This window comes from Salvelinus sp. IW2-2015, unplaced genomic scaffold (assembly GCF_002910315.2).
Source record: "Salvelinus sp. IW2-2015 unplaced genomic scaffold, ASM291031v2 Un_scaffold1873, whole genome shotgun sequence".
Lineage (NCBI taxonomy): Eukaryota > Metazoa > Chordata > Actinopteri > Salmoniformes > Salmonidae > Salvelinus > Salvelinus sp. IW2-2015.
In genome coordinates, this window is record NW_019943236.1 from 47,980 (window position 1) to 63,873 (window position 15,894).

Consider the following 15,894-nt stretch of genomic DNA (forward strand, 5'->3'; position numbering starts at 1 on the left):
TCCTCTGCCTCCTGTTCAGCTCTCAGCGCCCCACTCACCCTGAAAAAACACACACAGACAGGCAAATTAGGTGTCAAGTTTCAGAGGAACTTTGTTGCTTGTGCAGCATCAGTGTGGTATCAAAGTGTGGGGTACCGAACTAGACCCTTCCAATTTGCATACCGCCCAAACAGATCCCAACGATGAATCTCTATTGCACTCCACACTGCCTTTCCACCTGACAAAGAGAACCTACGTGAGAATTGCTTATTCATTGACTACAAGCTCAGCGTTATCACACCATAGTGCCATCAAGCTCATCAATAGCTAAGGACCGTGAGCTAACAACCACCTTCTGCAACGGATCCTGGACTTTCTGAACGGGTGCCCAGGTGGTTAAGGTAGGTAACAACACATCGCCACGCTGATCCTCATACAGGGGCCCTCAGGGTGCGTGCTCAGTCCCTTCTGTACTCCCTGTTCACTCATGACTGCAGAGACACAGGCACGACTCCAACACCATCATTAAGTTTGCGATGCACAACAGTGGTAGGCTGATCACCTGCAAACGGACAGACAGCCTATAGGGAAGAGGTCAGAGACCTGGCCGTGTGGTGCCAGACAAAAACCTCTACTCTACGTGATCAAGACAAAGGGAGATGATTGTGGACCACAGGAAAAAAGGAGCCGAGCCGCCCCATTCTCGACGGGGCTGTAGTGGAGCAGGTTGAGAGCTCAAGTTCCTTGGTGTCCACATCACAACAAACTACATGGTCCAAGCACACCAAGACAGTCGTGAAGAGGGCACAATAACCTATTCCCCTCAGAGACGTGAACAAGAGTTGCGATGGGTCCTATCAGATCCTCAAAAGGTTTACAGCTTGCACCATCGAGAGCATCCTGACTCGGTTGCATCACTCGCCTGTTGGCAACTGCTTGGCCTCGGACCGCAAGGACCTACAGGTCGGTAGAAGGGCGTACGCCCAGTACATCACTGGCCAAGCTTCCTGCCATCCAGGACCTCTTATACCAGGCAGTGTCAGAGGAACGGCCTAAAAATTCTTCCAGCCACCCAGTATCCTGTTCTCTCTGCTACCAGACGAGCAAAGCGGTACGCGGAGCGCAAAGTCTAGGTCCAAGAGGCTTCTAAACAGCGCTCTTACCTCCAAGCATAAGACTCCATGAACATTAATCAAATGGCTTCCCGACTGATTTTGCAGCTTGCCCCCTCTCTTTTAACCGCGCACTTCCCTTTGCTATCATCTATGACATTGCACTTAATAACCTAGCCTACATGTACATATTACCTCAACTAACCGGTGTGCACCCCGCACATTGACTGCTTTGTACCAGAACCCCTCGTGTTATATATGTCTCTGTTATTTTTTCGGCTGCTCTTTAATTACTTGTTACTTTTATTTCTTATTTCTTATCTGTATTTTTTTTAACTGCAGCCTTGTTGGTTAAAGGGCTCGGTAAGTAAGCATTTCACTGTAGTCTACACCTTTTCTAGTCGCGCATGTGACTAATAAAATTTGATCTGAAAGAGTACCAGAGTGCCATCTCTTCACTTCAGTAAATGAGTAAACTAACACCCATTACTTAACTGTTACAGATTCTCCGCTCATGACCCCAGAGGATTTTCCCATAGAGACATGACTTCAATGTCTTCTCTACTCACAATAACTTCTCATTCATGTAAACACACGTCAACGGCCAATATTTAAAGTTAATATAAAATCCAATATCCCCCATCACTGACCAACAGCTTCTGTCACCCCAAACCCTCTTACCTTGGACCTCAGYCTTATTTACAAGCTATTAAAAGAGAAACTTGGCAAACGCAGAGGCTGTGTTTGTTTTTCTAACACTTAGAGTTTAATAGTCTGATGCTCAGGGCCTGTTAAATCAATAAAATGACAACAACACCAGCATGGCCAATGGCCATTAAGGAGGGAACTTGAGTTGGCCCCTGGCTGGGTTCCAGACGACTTAGAACAAACAGGACATGGGACTCTGTGAAGACTCTACATGGCCCTCCAATTGCGCTCTATAACTAAAATTATTATAAGTAGTTGAATTAGGCCAGTACACACCGGTACTGAATACCAACACCTCAAATGTTCTACTGCTTGAGTACCGGCACCTCTTATAGAATATTGGCTTTAAAATATTGCAGAGTACCGGAACCTAAATATAAACAGTGCAGCTAGGGCTGTGGCGGTCACGAAACTTCATAAGCCGGTGATTGTCAAGCAAATAACTGCCAGTATCACAGTAATTGACCGTTAATGAACATTAACACATTTAGTATCTCCTGGCTTCCACACTGATGCAGACCTTTGAACGTCTACATTTCAAAAAGTCTAATGTAATGTAATATAGCCCACACTTTCACAATAAATCCATTATTTATTTTAGACAGGTCTAAAGAAACATGATATGAAGAAAATGTAGTCTATTTCAGAAGAACAGAATAGCATACTCTGAGTTGTCCTTATGATAGGTTCTGATCTGGCTATGCCAAATGGCTGTGGGCTACACTAGTTTAGCAGACAAGAYTTGCTTAGAATTCCGTGGCATTATTTTATAGTATGAAGAATACAATTGAACAAAGCTGAATAAAATGTTAATGATACTTTCTCCAAACGATTTGAGGGAGTGCCCACATGCGGCTATTCTGTGTTGAGCAGTGAACAAAGAAACAGGTACTCCTTAATTTAGAGTTATTTATGTACCTTTAGTTGTGATACAAATGTTGGGCTGTATGTTTTGATTTTTTTATATATTCTAAGGCTGCATGATCTGACTAATGATGATTTGAGAAAAGTTGCTTGAAAGGCATGAGCTCTGCTTTGTTTTTTTGTGCAGGCTGTACACACTTCATCAGTCTCTCATTCACAATTTGACAAGCACTTGATAATGACTCGAATTTCCCGGCGGCATCCCCTTTGTGTGGCCGTAATGCCCCTAAAAAAAGCTCCTCTAACTCACATGGCTCTCTGTCACGTGATCTAGTCTTTCTCACAGGCTACAAGTGAAGACCGACACATYGGGGACGCAACTGCGCCCATCCKTATCTAATTACGAGGTGCATATTGAAGATATTGGAAGAWCTGTCCACATTTACTTTTCATCAGCCAACAAGATGAGTAGGCCTAAGGAACAGCAAAAGCACTAGCCTATGTCAATCTACTATCCCCCATAGTACAAAAGTTGACATATTCTATATTTTGTGTGAGAAATAAATATTCCAAACAGTCTGGGACAGTTGTGGGATGCGATAGATCCCAAATGAATACAACCACTCGCATCAAAAAATACTTTTTTACGCAATGAGGCTGATGCAACCGAATGATGCAATTAAATAGCAAAAATGGAGGACGCGTTTATTTTCATGCCAGCCAGGTAGGCTATACTCCTGTTGTAAATATAAGCTATGTGCTTAATATTAGGAAAGTTTAAAAAAAWATATATATAGTAGGCCTAGCCAATAGAAAGCTGATGGGATCCTCCTCTTTTTAATAGAAGCCATCACTCTGTTTCTCACGCAATTGCATAGCCTATAGAAATGTTACGCAACATGAGCTCTCATGAAGTGTTTGATTAGATTTTCGAATACATTTGCATTAATTTCAGAGTGATTAGAGGGACAATAGAGTGCTAAGTACCAGGCAGTTAGCAAGTCTGGTAGGCTACTAATGAACAGCAGCAGCATCAGAGCTTGGAGAAGCCTAATTACCCTGACTAAACAGTCATGTGGAATTTGACTGCCTTCATGACTCGTGACCGCCAGTGTGGCGGTAATACGGTCACCGTAACAGCCTTAAGCGCTGGCACCCATTTCAGTCCACTTCAAGCCCTGATCCTTCTACCTCAGAATCCCTCTGCTTCTTCCGCTCCTCGTACTGCAGCCGCAGGGTGAGTTCCTCCAGGGCAGAGCGGTACAGAGAGTCCTGGGCACTCTGGAACTCTATGATCTGGTCAAAGATAGCCCTTAGCTGGTTCAACAAGGACTGGAGAGAGGATCGCGGGAGAGAGGGGGGAGAAGGAGAGAAAAACATTTTAGATTAGATTAGAGTTTATTAGTCACATGTACAGGGTCGCAGATGAAATAGCTGGGTACAGGAAAATTCTTAAAGGGATACTTAGAGATTTTGGCAATGAGGCACTTTATCTACTTCCCCAGAGTCAGATGAACTCGCTGATACCATTTGTTAAGTCTCTGCGTGCACTTTGAAGGAAGTTGCTAACTACCGCTAGCGCAATTGCTAACTAGCGTTAGCACAATGACTAAGTCAATGGGTATCTGYTAGCATGCTAGTAGATACCCATAGACTTCCAGTCATTGCGGTAAGACTAGTTAGCATTGGGTCACGAAACTACCTTCAACTTCCTTCATATTGGACACAAAGACATGAAAGTTTATCCACAAGTTCATCTGACTCTGGGGAAAATAGATAAATGAGCACACGTATGCTCATGTCTCACCCTGCTGTTGGTGTCCAGTAGGCAGCGGGAGATGACAGAGTCTAAGAATCCTTCGTGGGCAGCATGATGTGGTCTAGATCCTGGGCCTTCTTACCTTGTTCCACAGCTCATCCCAACAACTCTAGCCACTGTGTACACACACACACACACACACAACACACACACACCACACACACACACACACACACACACACACACACACACAACACCACACACAACCACACACACACACACACACCAACACACACCACACACACACAGCCGAAGACCCAGACAGCCAGAGACCCAGACAGCCAGAGACCAGACAGACAAGGGGGAGGGCGAGTGTGAGAGGAGTGAGAGGCTAGGTGAGCCCAGTGGTCTCTAGATAAATGAAGAAAAGTACGGTCCTGACCTCGAAGGTGATGTAGTACTGCATCTGGTGGATGAAGTGGACCATCTCATTGGCCAGGATGTGGACTGGTGCAGCACGCCAGACAGCTCTGTAACACAACATCTAACATGTTACCCTGGCTGCCTTATCTACAGCTCTTCGGGTACACGACTCCCTCTGCTGGAGGTGAGAGGGATCTACATGGTTGTGTGTGTGTTGTGTGTCCGTTCTCACCTGGCATGCTCTTAAGCAGCTTGGCGTTGCACATCTGTCCCTTCCAGATGTCAGTGAGGTGTACTCCATACGCTTGGCTCGCCACAGGAAGTTGAACACCCGCAGTTAGTGGCTCATGCACTCCCGTGTGAACACCTGCCACAGCCAGAACCAGCGAGAGAAACAGAAAGCAAGAAGAGAGAGACAAAGGAGACAGAGAGAGAGAAATGAGAGAGAGAGAGAAGAGACACACACACACAATTAGACAGAGAAAGACAAAGGAGACCGAGTGAAGAGAGAGAGAGACTCCGTGAACACCTGTCAAGGGTAGCACAGCATTTAACACATGTTCTCTCGCCACCTCACAGAACATATTACTACTATCATATATATATATATATATATATATATATATATATATATATATATATTAGAACTTTCCCAAGTTCTCTCACGTCACCCGCTCCTCCGCTCTCTCCACTGGCTTCCAGTTGAAGCTCGCATCCGCTACAAGACCATGGTGCTTGCCTACGGAGCTGTGAGGGGAACGGCACCTCCGTACCTTCAGGCTCTGATCAGGCCCTACACCCAAACAAGGGCACTGCGTTCATCCACCTCTGGCTGCTCGCCTCCCTACCTCTGAGGAAGTACAGTTCCCGCTCAGCCCAGTCAAAACTGTTCGCTGCTCTGGCACCCCAATGGTGGAACAAACTCCCTCACGACGCCAGGTCAGCGGAGTCAATCACCACCTTCCGGAGACACCTGAAACCCACCTCTTTAAGGAATACCTAGGATAGGATAAAGTAATCCTTCTAACCCCCCCCCCCCTTAAAAGAGTTAGATGCACTATTGTAAAGTGGTTGTTCCACTGGATATCATAAGGTGAATGCACCAATTTGTAAGTCGCTCTGGATAAGAGCGTCTGCTAAATGACTTAATGTAAATGTAACAACACACAAACCAGCCAGCACTTGACTTCATCTAACATGGTTGACTGGTGCCTGTGAATGAACATGTATAACAGAGCAGAAAGAAACAACGTTCTGATGCTCCAGGTGGCTTTTATGGATGAATGAAGAGAAGAGGAGAAGCTTATTGGATTGTTTGCGAGGGTGTGTGTGTGTGTGTGTGTGTGTGTGTGTGTGTGTGTGTGTGTGTTGTGTGTGTGGTGTGTGTGTGTGTGGAGCGAGACAAGGCAACACCAGATAGGATGGTATGTGTATGTAAAGTGCTGTGGTTACCGTGGCGATAGGACCCTCTACCGTGGTAGTCTAAACTGAAGACATCCCAGCCCGTATCCCCGGGAGACACCTACAGAAGGAGCACAGATGGGTTGATGACCAGGCTGTAGGTCAGAGGGATAACATGGTGCCAAGTTGACAGTTTGAAATCCAATAGGTAACACTGACACGTGTACATCCAGCATCCAGACATCAACCATCTAGGCTTCAGCTCAGAGGGCTAACAGTCTTGAGCCAGTGTTACCAGGTGTGTTTCAAAACCGTGACTCAATACCGTGTTAGCCACTGAGATAAAGCCTATGACAGTAGTAATGGTATGAGCTGTAGTCTATGACAGTAGTAATGGTATGAGCTGTAGTCTATGATAGTAGTAATGGTATGACTGTAGTAATGGTATGAGCTGTAGTCTATGACAGGAGTAATGGTATGATGTAGCTATGATAGTAGTATGGTGTAGTGTAGTAATGGTATGAGCTGTAGTAATGGTATGAGCTGTAGCCTATGACAGTAGTAATGGTGGTGAGCTGTAGTAATGGTATGACTGTAGCCTTGATAGTAGTAATGGTATGAGCTGTAGCCTGTGATAGTAGTAATGGTATGAGCTGTACCTGTGATAGTAGTAATGGTATGAGCTGTAATCGTTGATAGTAGTATGGTATGAGCTGTAACCTGTGATGTAGTAATGGTATGAGCTGTAGCCTGTGATAGTAGTAATGGTATGAGCTGTAGCCTGTGATAGTAGTAATGGTATGAGCTGTAGCTGTGATAGTAGTAATGGTATGAGCTGTAACCTGTGATAGTAGTAATGGTATGAGCTGTAGCCTGTGATAGTAGTATGGTATGAGCTGTAGCCTGTGATAGTAGTAATGGTATGAGCTGTAGCCTATGACAGTAGTAATGGTATGAGCTGTAGCCTGTGATAGTAGTAATGGTATGAGCTGTAGCCTGTGATAGTAGTAATGGTATGAGCTGTAGCCTATGACAGTAGTAATGGTATGAGCTGTAGCCTGTGATAGTAGTAATGGTATGAGCTGTACCTGTGATAGTAGTAATGGTATGAGCTGTAGCCTGTGATAGTAGTAATGGTATGAGCTGTAGCCTGTGATAGTAGTAATGGTATGAGCTGTAGCTTGGATAGTAGTAATGGTATGAGCTGTAGCCTGTGATAGTAGTAATGGTATGAGCTGTAGCCTATGACAGTAGTAATGGTATGAGCTGTAGCCTGTGATAGTAGTAATGGTATGCGCTGTAGCCTGTGATAGTAGTAATGGTATGAGCTGTAGCCTGTGATGTAGTAATGGTATGAGCTGTATCTGTGATAGTAGTAATGGTATGAGCTGTAGCCTGTGATAGTAGTAATGGTATGAGCTGTAGCCTGTGATAGTAGTAATGGTATGAGCTGTAGCCTGTGATAGAGTAATGGTATGAGCTGTAGCCTATGATAGTAGTATGGTATGCGCTGTAGCCTGTGATAGTAGTAATGGTATGCGCTGTAACCCGTGATAGTAGTAATGGTATGAGCTGTAGCCCGTGATAGTAGTAATGGTATGAGCTGTAGCTGTGATGTAGTAATGGTATGAGCTGTAGCCTGTAGTAGTAATGGTATGCGCTGTAATGTGATAGTAGTATGGTATGCGCTGTAACCTGTGATAGTAGTAATGGTATGAGCTGTAACCTGTGATAGTAGTAATGGTATGAGCTGTACCTGTGATAGTAGTAATGGTATGAGCGAGCTATGATAGTAGTAATGGTATGAGCTGTAGCCCGTGATAGTAGTAATGGTATGAGCTGTAGCCCATGATAGTAGTAATGGTATGCGCTGTAACCTGTGATAGTAGTAATGAATGTATAAATTGTATGAGCTGTAACCTGTGATAGTAGTAATGGTATGAGCTGTAGCCTACCTCCAGCAGGCGTACGTCCAGTCTCTTGAGGATCTCAGCGTTGTCATACTGGGCGTTAGTGGCCCTCACGGCTGTCTCCAGGATGCCTGTCAGGTTGTGCTGGTACAGAGTGGTGGCTGGGCGGGCCAGCTCTGGTCTGAAGGGACAAACACTAAGGTCAATATATATGACGTACAGGATGGGGTGGGTGGGTGTGTGTATTTGTGCGTACCCCTCTGTCTGTACACCTGTGTGTGTGTGTGTGTGTGTGTGTGTGTGTGTACTAACTTTAGCAGGTCCATGAGGTGGCGTATGAAGTCTCCCTGGCCCAGCAGCAGGTATCGTCTCATGGCCTGCAGGTGCTCCAGCAGCAGATAGTTCTGGTTGAGGACATTCAGCAGGTACTTGCTGGTTTCAAAGTAGGCTGCATCTATCTTCCCCTGGAACGCACCCTCCAGGTCTGATAACAGCTCTGCAGCTACAGAGAGAGAGTTATTATCTGTGGTCATTATGTGGGTACTGGAGTTGGCACTACATGATGCATATTAAACTCATCTCTCAGACCGTTTGCTGAACTCTGTATCTATAATTCAAGATAGAGTCTGCATCCAAAATAGCACCCTATTCGCTTCATAATGCACTACCTTTGACCGGGGGCTTCATAATGCACTACCTTTAACCCTTAAGGTTATGGTCAAAAGTAGTGCACTTTAAAGGGAATAGGGTGGCATTTGGGACAGACAGGGTAAAAATACAACCCCTCCCCTTCCAACGCCAGTCAGTGTGCAGTCATTCCCCTCAAGGACGAGGCTAAGGAAGGAACTATAAAACCATTGATCAGCGACGGAGAGAGGAGTGAGACTAAATCCAGTCGATACGACCGTAAGTACCATAACAGTACAACCAGTTCTGATGCCAAACAGATCAATGCAGCTCTGCTCTCACTAGCTACAAACACTACTATGGCAAGACCAAGGCTTCTCTACTCTGTCGAAAGACTCTGCCTGCTCAATACACACTCTCTGGAGGTATATTATGTAGAAATGTGTACCAAACACCAAATGCCAGTGTGGTATTAAACTAGCCCCTTTCACAGTGTGTTGGGGTGGGGGAGAGAGGTCAGAGAGCGTACCATCTTTGGGGGAGTCTGTAGACTTGGAGGCCGGGGTTATTTTCCCTGGTGAGGTTCTGTCATGGCACACCTGATGCAGGAAGTTAATGGACTTTCCAATGAGCAGAACCTACAGAGACAGAAGAGAAAGAGAGAGCGAGCAAAAGTGACATGTGAATGCAAAGTTTGTATTTTTTTACGTTGAGGATAATTGGTGTTCGTGTGTGTGTCTACCTTGCGGGCCTGGTCCATGGTGATGAAGGTGGGTATCATGGACTTCCTCAGTGAGTACTTGTCGTGCCACAGTCTGTCTGTCTTCACCGTGGGGTCAGACGCCACAAAGAACTGCAGGGAGAGGAATCCCCATCACAATCAAAACCTTAAAAGACAGGACTCAACTATATCCGAACAACACAGGAGATTACTACAACAATGGTTACTTATTACAGTAATGGAAAGAAAGTGAATGGTGGTTCCATCTCTCAATCATGATCTTGATCGTCACTGAGCCAGTGGTTCAACTTGAAAACCAAAATGGATGCCGATAAATAGACATCAGYGTTACAAGGTGAAGACTTCTCTCCTAGGGGGTACAACAAGGGGGATTGAAAAGCCTTTTAGTAAACAAAAAGTATATATAAAGTTTTATTTAAATTTCGTCTCTTCTTGTCATAATGAGTGTTTACASTCTAACGCCACCTCCCAGCCGCCCCCTGGGCTGACAGAGGTGCCTGTAAGCTTCAGAGCCATCCCCTCATTCCCCTCTGCTGGGAAGGAACAGCTCCATAACTATCACTTATGCTTGCTACAGAGAGGGTCAATACAGGGGGCTTAAATACAGTGTGCCCTTTGAAGCGTTCCCTTCTGAGAATAGCTCGGCAGTTGGTCTTGAAAGCCGCTACAACTCTCCTGTGCTCTGTGCTCGCCCAATCAGCACTTAGTCTCAGGTAGACGGAGTCTGAGAGGGCGATTCAGCAGCAGGTGCATTAGGACTAGATTCACGGCCTTCTACTGTCCTGTAGTTGTGGAGACAGGGAGATGGATGGAGAGCAAGGACAGAGATGGGAGGAGAAAGAGAGAAGAGAGGGCCATCACTCAGTTCCCCATTACCGTCCTCTCATCCATCCTCATTTGGAAGGCCGCCGTACCCCTCCCCTTTCCCTCCATCTCAGCTCAGAGATTAACCTGTCTGACGTCTGTCTGAGTCCACTTCAGCCTRAGCTCAGCTACTACCATCCGGACTCTGACCTTGACAAACTAATGGAAGTGTGTGTGTATTATATTTAAGCAATAAGGCAAAATGGGGTGTGGTATATGACCAAAATAYCGTGGCTACGGGCTGTTCTTACGCACAACGCATTGCGGCATGCCTGGACACAGCCCCAGCCCTAGCTGTGCCTTATTGCTATTTTAAACTGGTTACCAACGTAATTAGAGCAGTAAAAAGAAATGTAAAAGCTGTCATCAAGGCCACCCTAGTTTAAGAAACAGATGCCTTACAAGTCCTCAACTGGCAGCTTCATTAAATAGTACCCGAAAAACACCAGTCTCAACGTCAACAATGAAGAGGCGACTCCGGGATGCTGGCCTTCTAGGCAGAGTTCCTCTGTCCAGTGTCTGTGTTCTTTTGCCAATCTTAATAAAAAAAATGTATTGGCCAGTCTGAGATGTGGCTTTTTCTTTGCAACTCTGCCTAGAAGGCCAGCATCCCGGAGTCACCTCTTCACTGTTGACGTTGAGACTGGTGTTTTGTAGCCTGTAATCGAACCCACAAATGCTGATGCTCCAGATACTCAACTAGTCTAAAGAAGGTTTTATTGCTTCTTTAAATCAGAACAACAGTTTTCAGCTGTGCTAACATAATTGCAAAAGGGTTTTCTAATGATCAATTAGCCTTTAAAATGATAAACTTGGATTTTCTAACACAACGTGCCATTGGAACACAGGAGTGATGGTTGCTGATAATGGGCCTCTGTACGCCTATGTAGATATTCCATTAAAAATCAGCCGGTTTCAGCTACACATAATCAATTTACAATAATTAACAATGTCTACACTGTATTTATGATAAATTTCATGTATTATCATGGACAAAAATGTGCATGTGTGTGTTATATATATATTATATATATATATATATATATATATATATATATACACATACACACACAACAGTTGAAGTCGGAAGTTTACACACACCTTAGCGAAATACATTTAAACTGAGTTTTTCACAATTCCTGACATTTAATCCTAGTAAAAATTCCCTGTCTTAGGTCAGTTAGGATCAGCACTTTATTTAAGAATGTGAAATGTCAGAATAATAGTAGAGAGAATTATTTATTTCAGCTTTTATTTCTTTCATCACATTCCCATGAGTCAAAAGTTACATACACCATATCGCATACTCAATATCAGTATTTGGTAGCATTGCCTTTAAATTGTTTAACTTGGGTCAAACGTTTCAGGTAGCCTTCCACAAGCTTCCCACAATAAGTTGGTGAATTCTGGCACATTACTCCTCGACAGAGCTGGTGTAACTGAGTCAGGTTTGTAGGCCTCCTTGCTGGCACGCGCCTTTTCAGTTCTGCCCACAAATTTTCTATAGGATTGAGGTCAGGCTTTGTGATGCCTCCAATACCTTGACTTCCTTAGCCATTTGCCACAACTTTGGAAGTTGCTTGGGGTCATTGTCCATTTGGAAGACCCATTTGCGACCAAGCTTTAACTTGCTGACTGATGCCTTGCGATGTTGCTTCAATATATCCACATCATTTCCTCCCTCATGATGCCATTTATTTTGTGAAGTGCACCAGTCCCTGCTGCAGCAAAGCAACCCCACAACATGATGCTGCACCCCCGTGCTTCACGGTTGAGATGGTGTTGCAAGCTCCCCTTTTTCCTCCAAACATAACAATGGTCATTTGGCATAACAGTTCTATTTTTGTTTACCAGACCAGAGAACATTTCTCCAAAAAGTACAATCTTTGTCCCATGTGCAGTTGCAACCAATCTGAGCTTTTTATGCGTTTTGAGCAGTGCTTCTTTCTGTCTGAGCAGCTTTCAGGTTATGTTATAAGGACTCGTTTTACTGTGGAATAGATACTTTTGTACCTGTTTCTCCAGCATCTTCACAAGGTCGTTTGCTGTTGTTCTGGGATCGATTTGCACTTTTCGCACCAAAGTGCGTTCATCTCTAGGAGACAGAACACGTCTCCTTCCTGAGCGGTATGACGGCTGTGTGGTCCCATGGTGTTTATAGTTGCGTACTATTGTTTGTACAGAAACGTGGTACCTTCAGGTGTTTGGAAATTGCTCCCAAGGATGAACCAGACTTGTGGAGGTCTACAATTTTTTTCGGAGGTCTTGGCTGATTTCTTTTGATTTTCCGTGATGTCAAGCAAAGAGGCACTGAGTTTGAAGGTAGGCCTTGAAATACATCCACAGTACACCTCCAATTGACTCAAATGATGTCAATTAGCCTATCAGAAGCATTTAAAGCCATGACATTTTCTGATGTTTCCAAGCTGTTTAAAGGCACAGTCAACTTAGTGTATGTAAACTTCTGACCCACTGGAATTGTGATGCAGTGAATTATAAGTTAAATAATCTGTCTGAAACAATTTTGGAAGTATTACTTGTGTCATGAACAAAGTAGATGTCCTAACCGACGTGCCAAACATATAGTTTGTTAACAAGAAATTTGTGGAGTGGTTGAAAAACGAGTATTAATGACTCCAACCTAAGCGCATGTAAACTTTCGACTTCAATGTATGTATGTATAATATATATATATATTATATGGTGTGTTATATATATGGTGATGTATTATAAAATATATGTGTGTGTTGCGCGTCACCTCATGGTAAGTGTCCTCCAGCTCTCCATCGTAGATCCAGCGATAGAGGAAGTTGAGGATGGATGTGACACCAGGCTGAGGATGTGCTGCACCAGAGCTCTCATCTGAGGGTCCCCTGTCTTCCCATAGGCATGACCGCTGACGCCAGTTCACCTCCCTTCCTCCCTACACACACAACATTTCAACCACACACACTATTTAAATGGATTCTTTGATGGTACCAATCCAGCAGGCGCCACACACACACACAACACACACACACACACACACACACACACCACACACACACACACACACCACACAACACCACCACACACACACACACACACACCACACACACACCACAACACACAACCACACACACACCAACACACACACCACACACACCTCCTACCTCTGGCAGAAGTCAACGAGGGCAGCCAGGGTTTTGAGGCGGACTTTAGGGTCGTAGGTCCAGACTAGGAGACGTCTGAGGGTCAGACTGCACTCCACTCCCAGGTTCACTCCCTGGTCATCCTCCACCTGCAACTGTCAAACACGCCTTTACATGTCCTGTAGCCTACATGGGTTTTTCCTCTTGAAGGGCTAAGAACAAAGTTCATTCACTTGAATAATGAATAAGGCGGTACAGTGTTGAGAGGTAGAGAAAGGTGTGTGTCTTACCTGTGAGTGCAGCACTGCCAGAAGTCTGTAGTATTCCTTCAGTTCCTGATGCAGGGAGGCACAGAAGCTCTGTCCCACCAGGCCAAAGGCTCGGTCCAGACTGCGCGAGTCAGTGTACTTCCTGATCTTGTTGTGGAGCCAGCCCAGCTCAGCCAATCGGCTACTGGTGTCCCTCAGAGACTTACAGAGCACCACCTAGGGACACACTGGAGAAGTTACGACAGGAGAATGCACACGCAGGCACACACAGGCACACACAGGCACAAAATACAGGGAATACTGTGAATATCTGTCAAAGTAACCCATTTAATCTGTGAAGGGGTTGCCAGGTTGGTAGTTAATTATCCCCGTGTGTACCATCTGTCCTGTATGGCTCCCCACAGACACGAGACACTCACAATCGGAAAACGGGCCTCTCCTGCTGCCAGGTTACCATTCAGTCACTACACACATGTACGCCACAACCCCCCAAGACTACAGCAACACCAAAGGAACAGCAGCTCCGCTCTTCAGCCCAGAATCATGAATAGGAACACATCAGCCGTATTATTACAGAGCCCTTTGCCAGCTGGAGGACCATTCCAATTCAAGGTTCATCCCTTTCACACCAGTTGGTTCAGAATTAATTTCACTTTTTTWAAATGGTAGTCAGCGTGGCCCTTGTTTCACAGATTGAAGACATTCGCCAAGAAGCCTGGAGCCCAAACTGTCTGCAGTGTCTCTCTGCTGACGGAGTCGTCTTATGAGGACGAGGTGTTGATACTCACCTTCTCTACTTTAGACAGAATAATAAAACATGATTGTCTCTAGTAATGTTCCATTTCTGTATTCTGTTCTAATTATTCCGGAAACCGTGTTAGATTGAATAGGGCTTATAGCGTAAATGATGACTTCAAAAAGACCTCAGGAAACACCCTTGATGGCTAGATTTGGCTCCAGTGTTCTCGTCTGATACAGTGCTCCTAGGCCAGCGCATTGACAGCAGGCTATATAGAACGCTGAGAAGATGTATAGCTGAAACAGGTCGACTGTAATTTGTAGGAATATTAGGGAGGGAGGAAGGGAGGAAAGTTGTAATGAATACTTGATGGATGATAGAGGGACGCCATCGATGTGGCTCCTAACCAAAGAGCCAACTATTGATCTGTCGAAGCTTTTTACCCCTTTTAGAAACAGATCATCAGCCTTGATGTCAGCAGCACTACAGCTGAATCTGAAAAACGCTGTCGGTCGGCCGGTTCTACAACAGCCATGATGTCAGGGAGTCAGCTAGCGATGAAACAGGGTAATCTGTCAATAACTGGTCTAGCTAGTATGGATGGAAGTACGGCGCTGTCTACATTAAATATTTGAGTCATTTAGCAAGACGCTCTTATCCAGAGAGACTTACAGGAGCAATTAGGGTTAAGTGCCTTGCTCAAGGGCACAGACAGATTTTTCACCTAGTCAGCTTGGGGATTCAAACCAGAGACTTTCGGTTTCTGGCCCAACGCTCTTAACCGCTAGCCTACCTGCCATGGTGCGTCTAAACACAACATGTTGACTAACTGTAACATATGCGCAGTGTACGAAACATTAGGAATACCTGCTCTTTCCATCACTTGTTAAATCCACTTCAATCAGTGTAGATGAAGGGGAGGAGACAGGTTAAATAAGGATTTTTAAGCCTTGAGACATGGATTGTGTATGTGTGCCATTCAGACGGTGAATGCGCCAGACAAAAGACTTAAGTGCCTTTGTACGGGTGGGGGGTATGGTAGTAGTGCCAGGCACACCAGTTTGGAGTGTTCAAGAAGTGCAACGCTGCTGGGTTTTTCACACTCAACAGTTTCTCGTGTGTATCAAGAAGGGTCCACCAACCAAAGGACATCCAGCCAACTTGACAACTGTGGGAAGTATTGGAGTCAACAGGGCCAGCATCCCTGTGGAACGCTTTTGACACTTTGTAGTCCATGCCTGATGAATTGAGGCTGTTATGAGGGCAAAATGGGGGCAACTCAATATTAGGAAGGTGTTCCTAATGTTTAGTACACTCGTGAAAGGTCAAATAGCTTATGACAGTTGGACATCTCTCTCTTGGGGGG

The 15,894-nt window shown here is 45.0% G+C and overlaps 1 protein-coding gene across 1 annotated transcript in view; it reads right to left on the bottom strand.

The window, feature by feature from the left end:
- LOC112072271 (gamma-tubulin complex component 3 homolog) overlaps positions 1-15,894 on the bottom strand; it is a 35,281-nt gene continuing 19,387 nt past the window's right edge. Inside the window, 20 exon segments of the mRNA XM_070439723.1 lie at positions 1-39; positions 3,855-3,995; positions 4,471-4,535; positions 4,538-4,561; positions 4,564-4,591; positions 4,856-4,929; positions 4,932-4,952; positions 5,078-5,137; positions 5,140-5,212; positions 6,298-6,318; positions 6,320-6,367; positions 8,202-8,337; positions 8,469-8,658; positions 9,313-9,421; positions 9,526-9,636; positions 13,148-13,206; positions 13,209-13,283; positions 13,286-13,308; positions 13,542-13,675; positions 13,811-14,005. Coding sequence (XP_070295824.1) covers positions 16-39; positions 3,855-3,995; positions 4,471-4,535; positions 4,538-4,561; positions 4,564-4,591; positions 4,856-4,929; positions 4,932-4,952; positions 5,078-5,137; positions 5,140-5,212; positions 6,298-6,318; positions 6,320-6,367; positions 8,202-8,337; positions 8,469-8,658; positions 9,313-9,421; positions 9,526-9,636; positions 13,148-13,206; positions 13,209-13,283; positions 13,286-13,308; positions 13,542-13,675; positions 13,811-14,005 — 1,611 coding nt within the window. The 3' untranslated portion in view covers positions 1-15.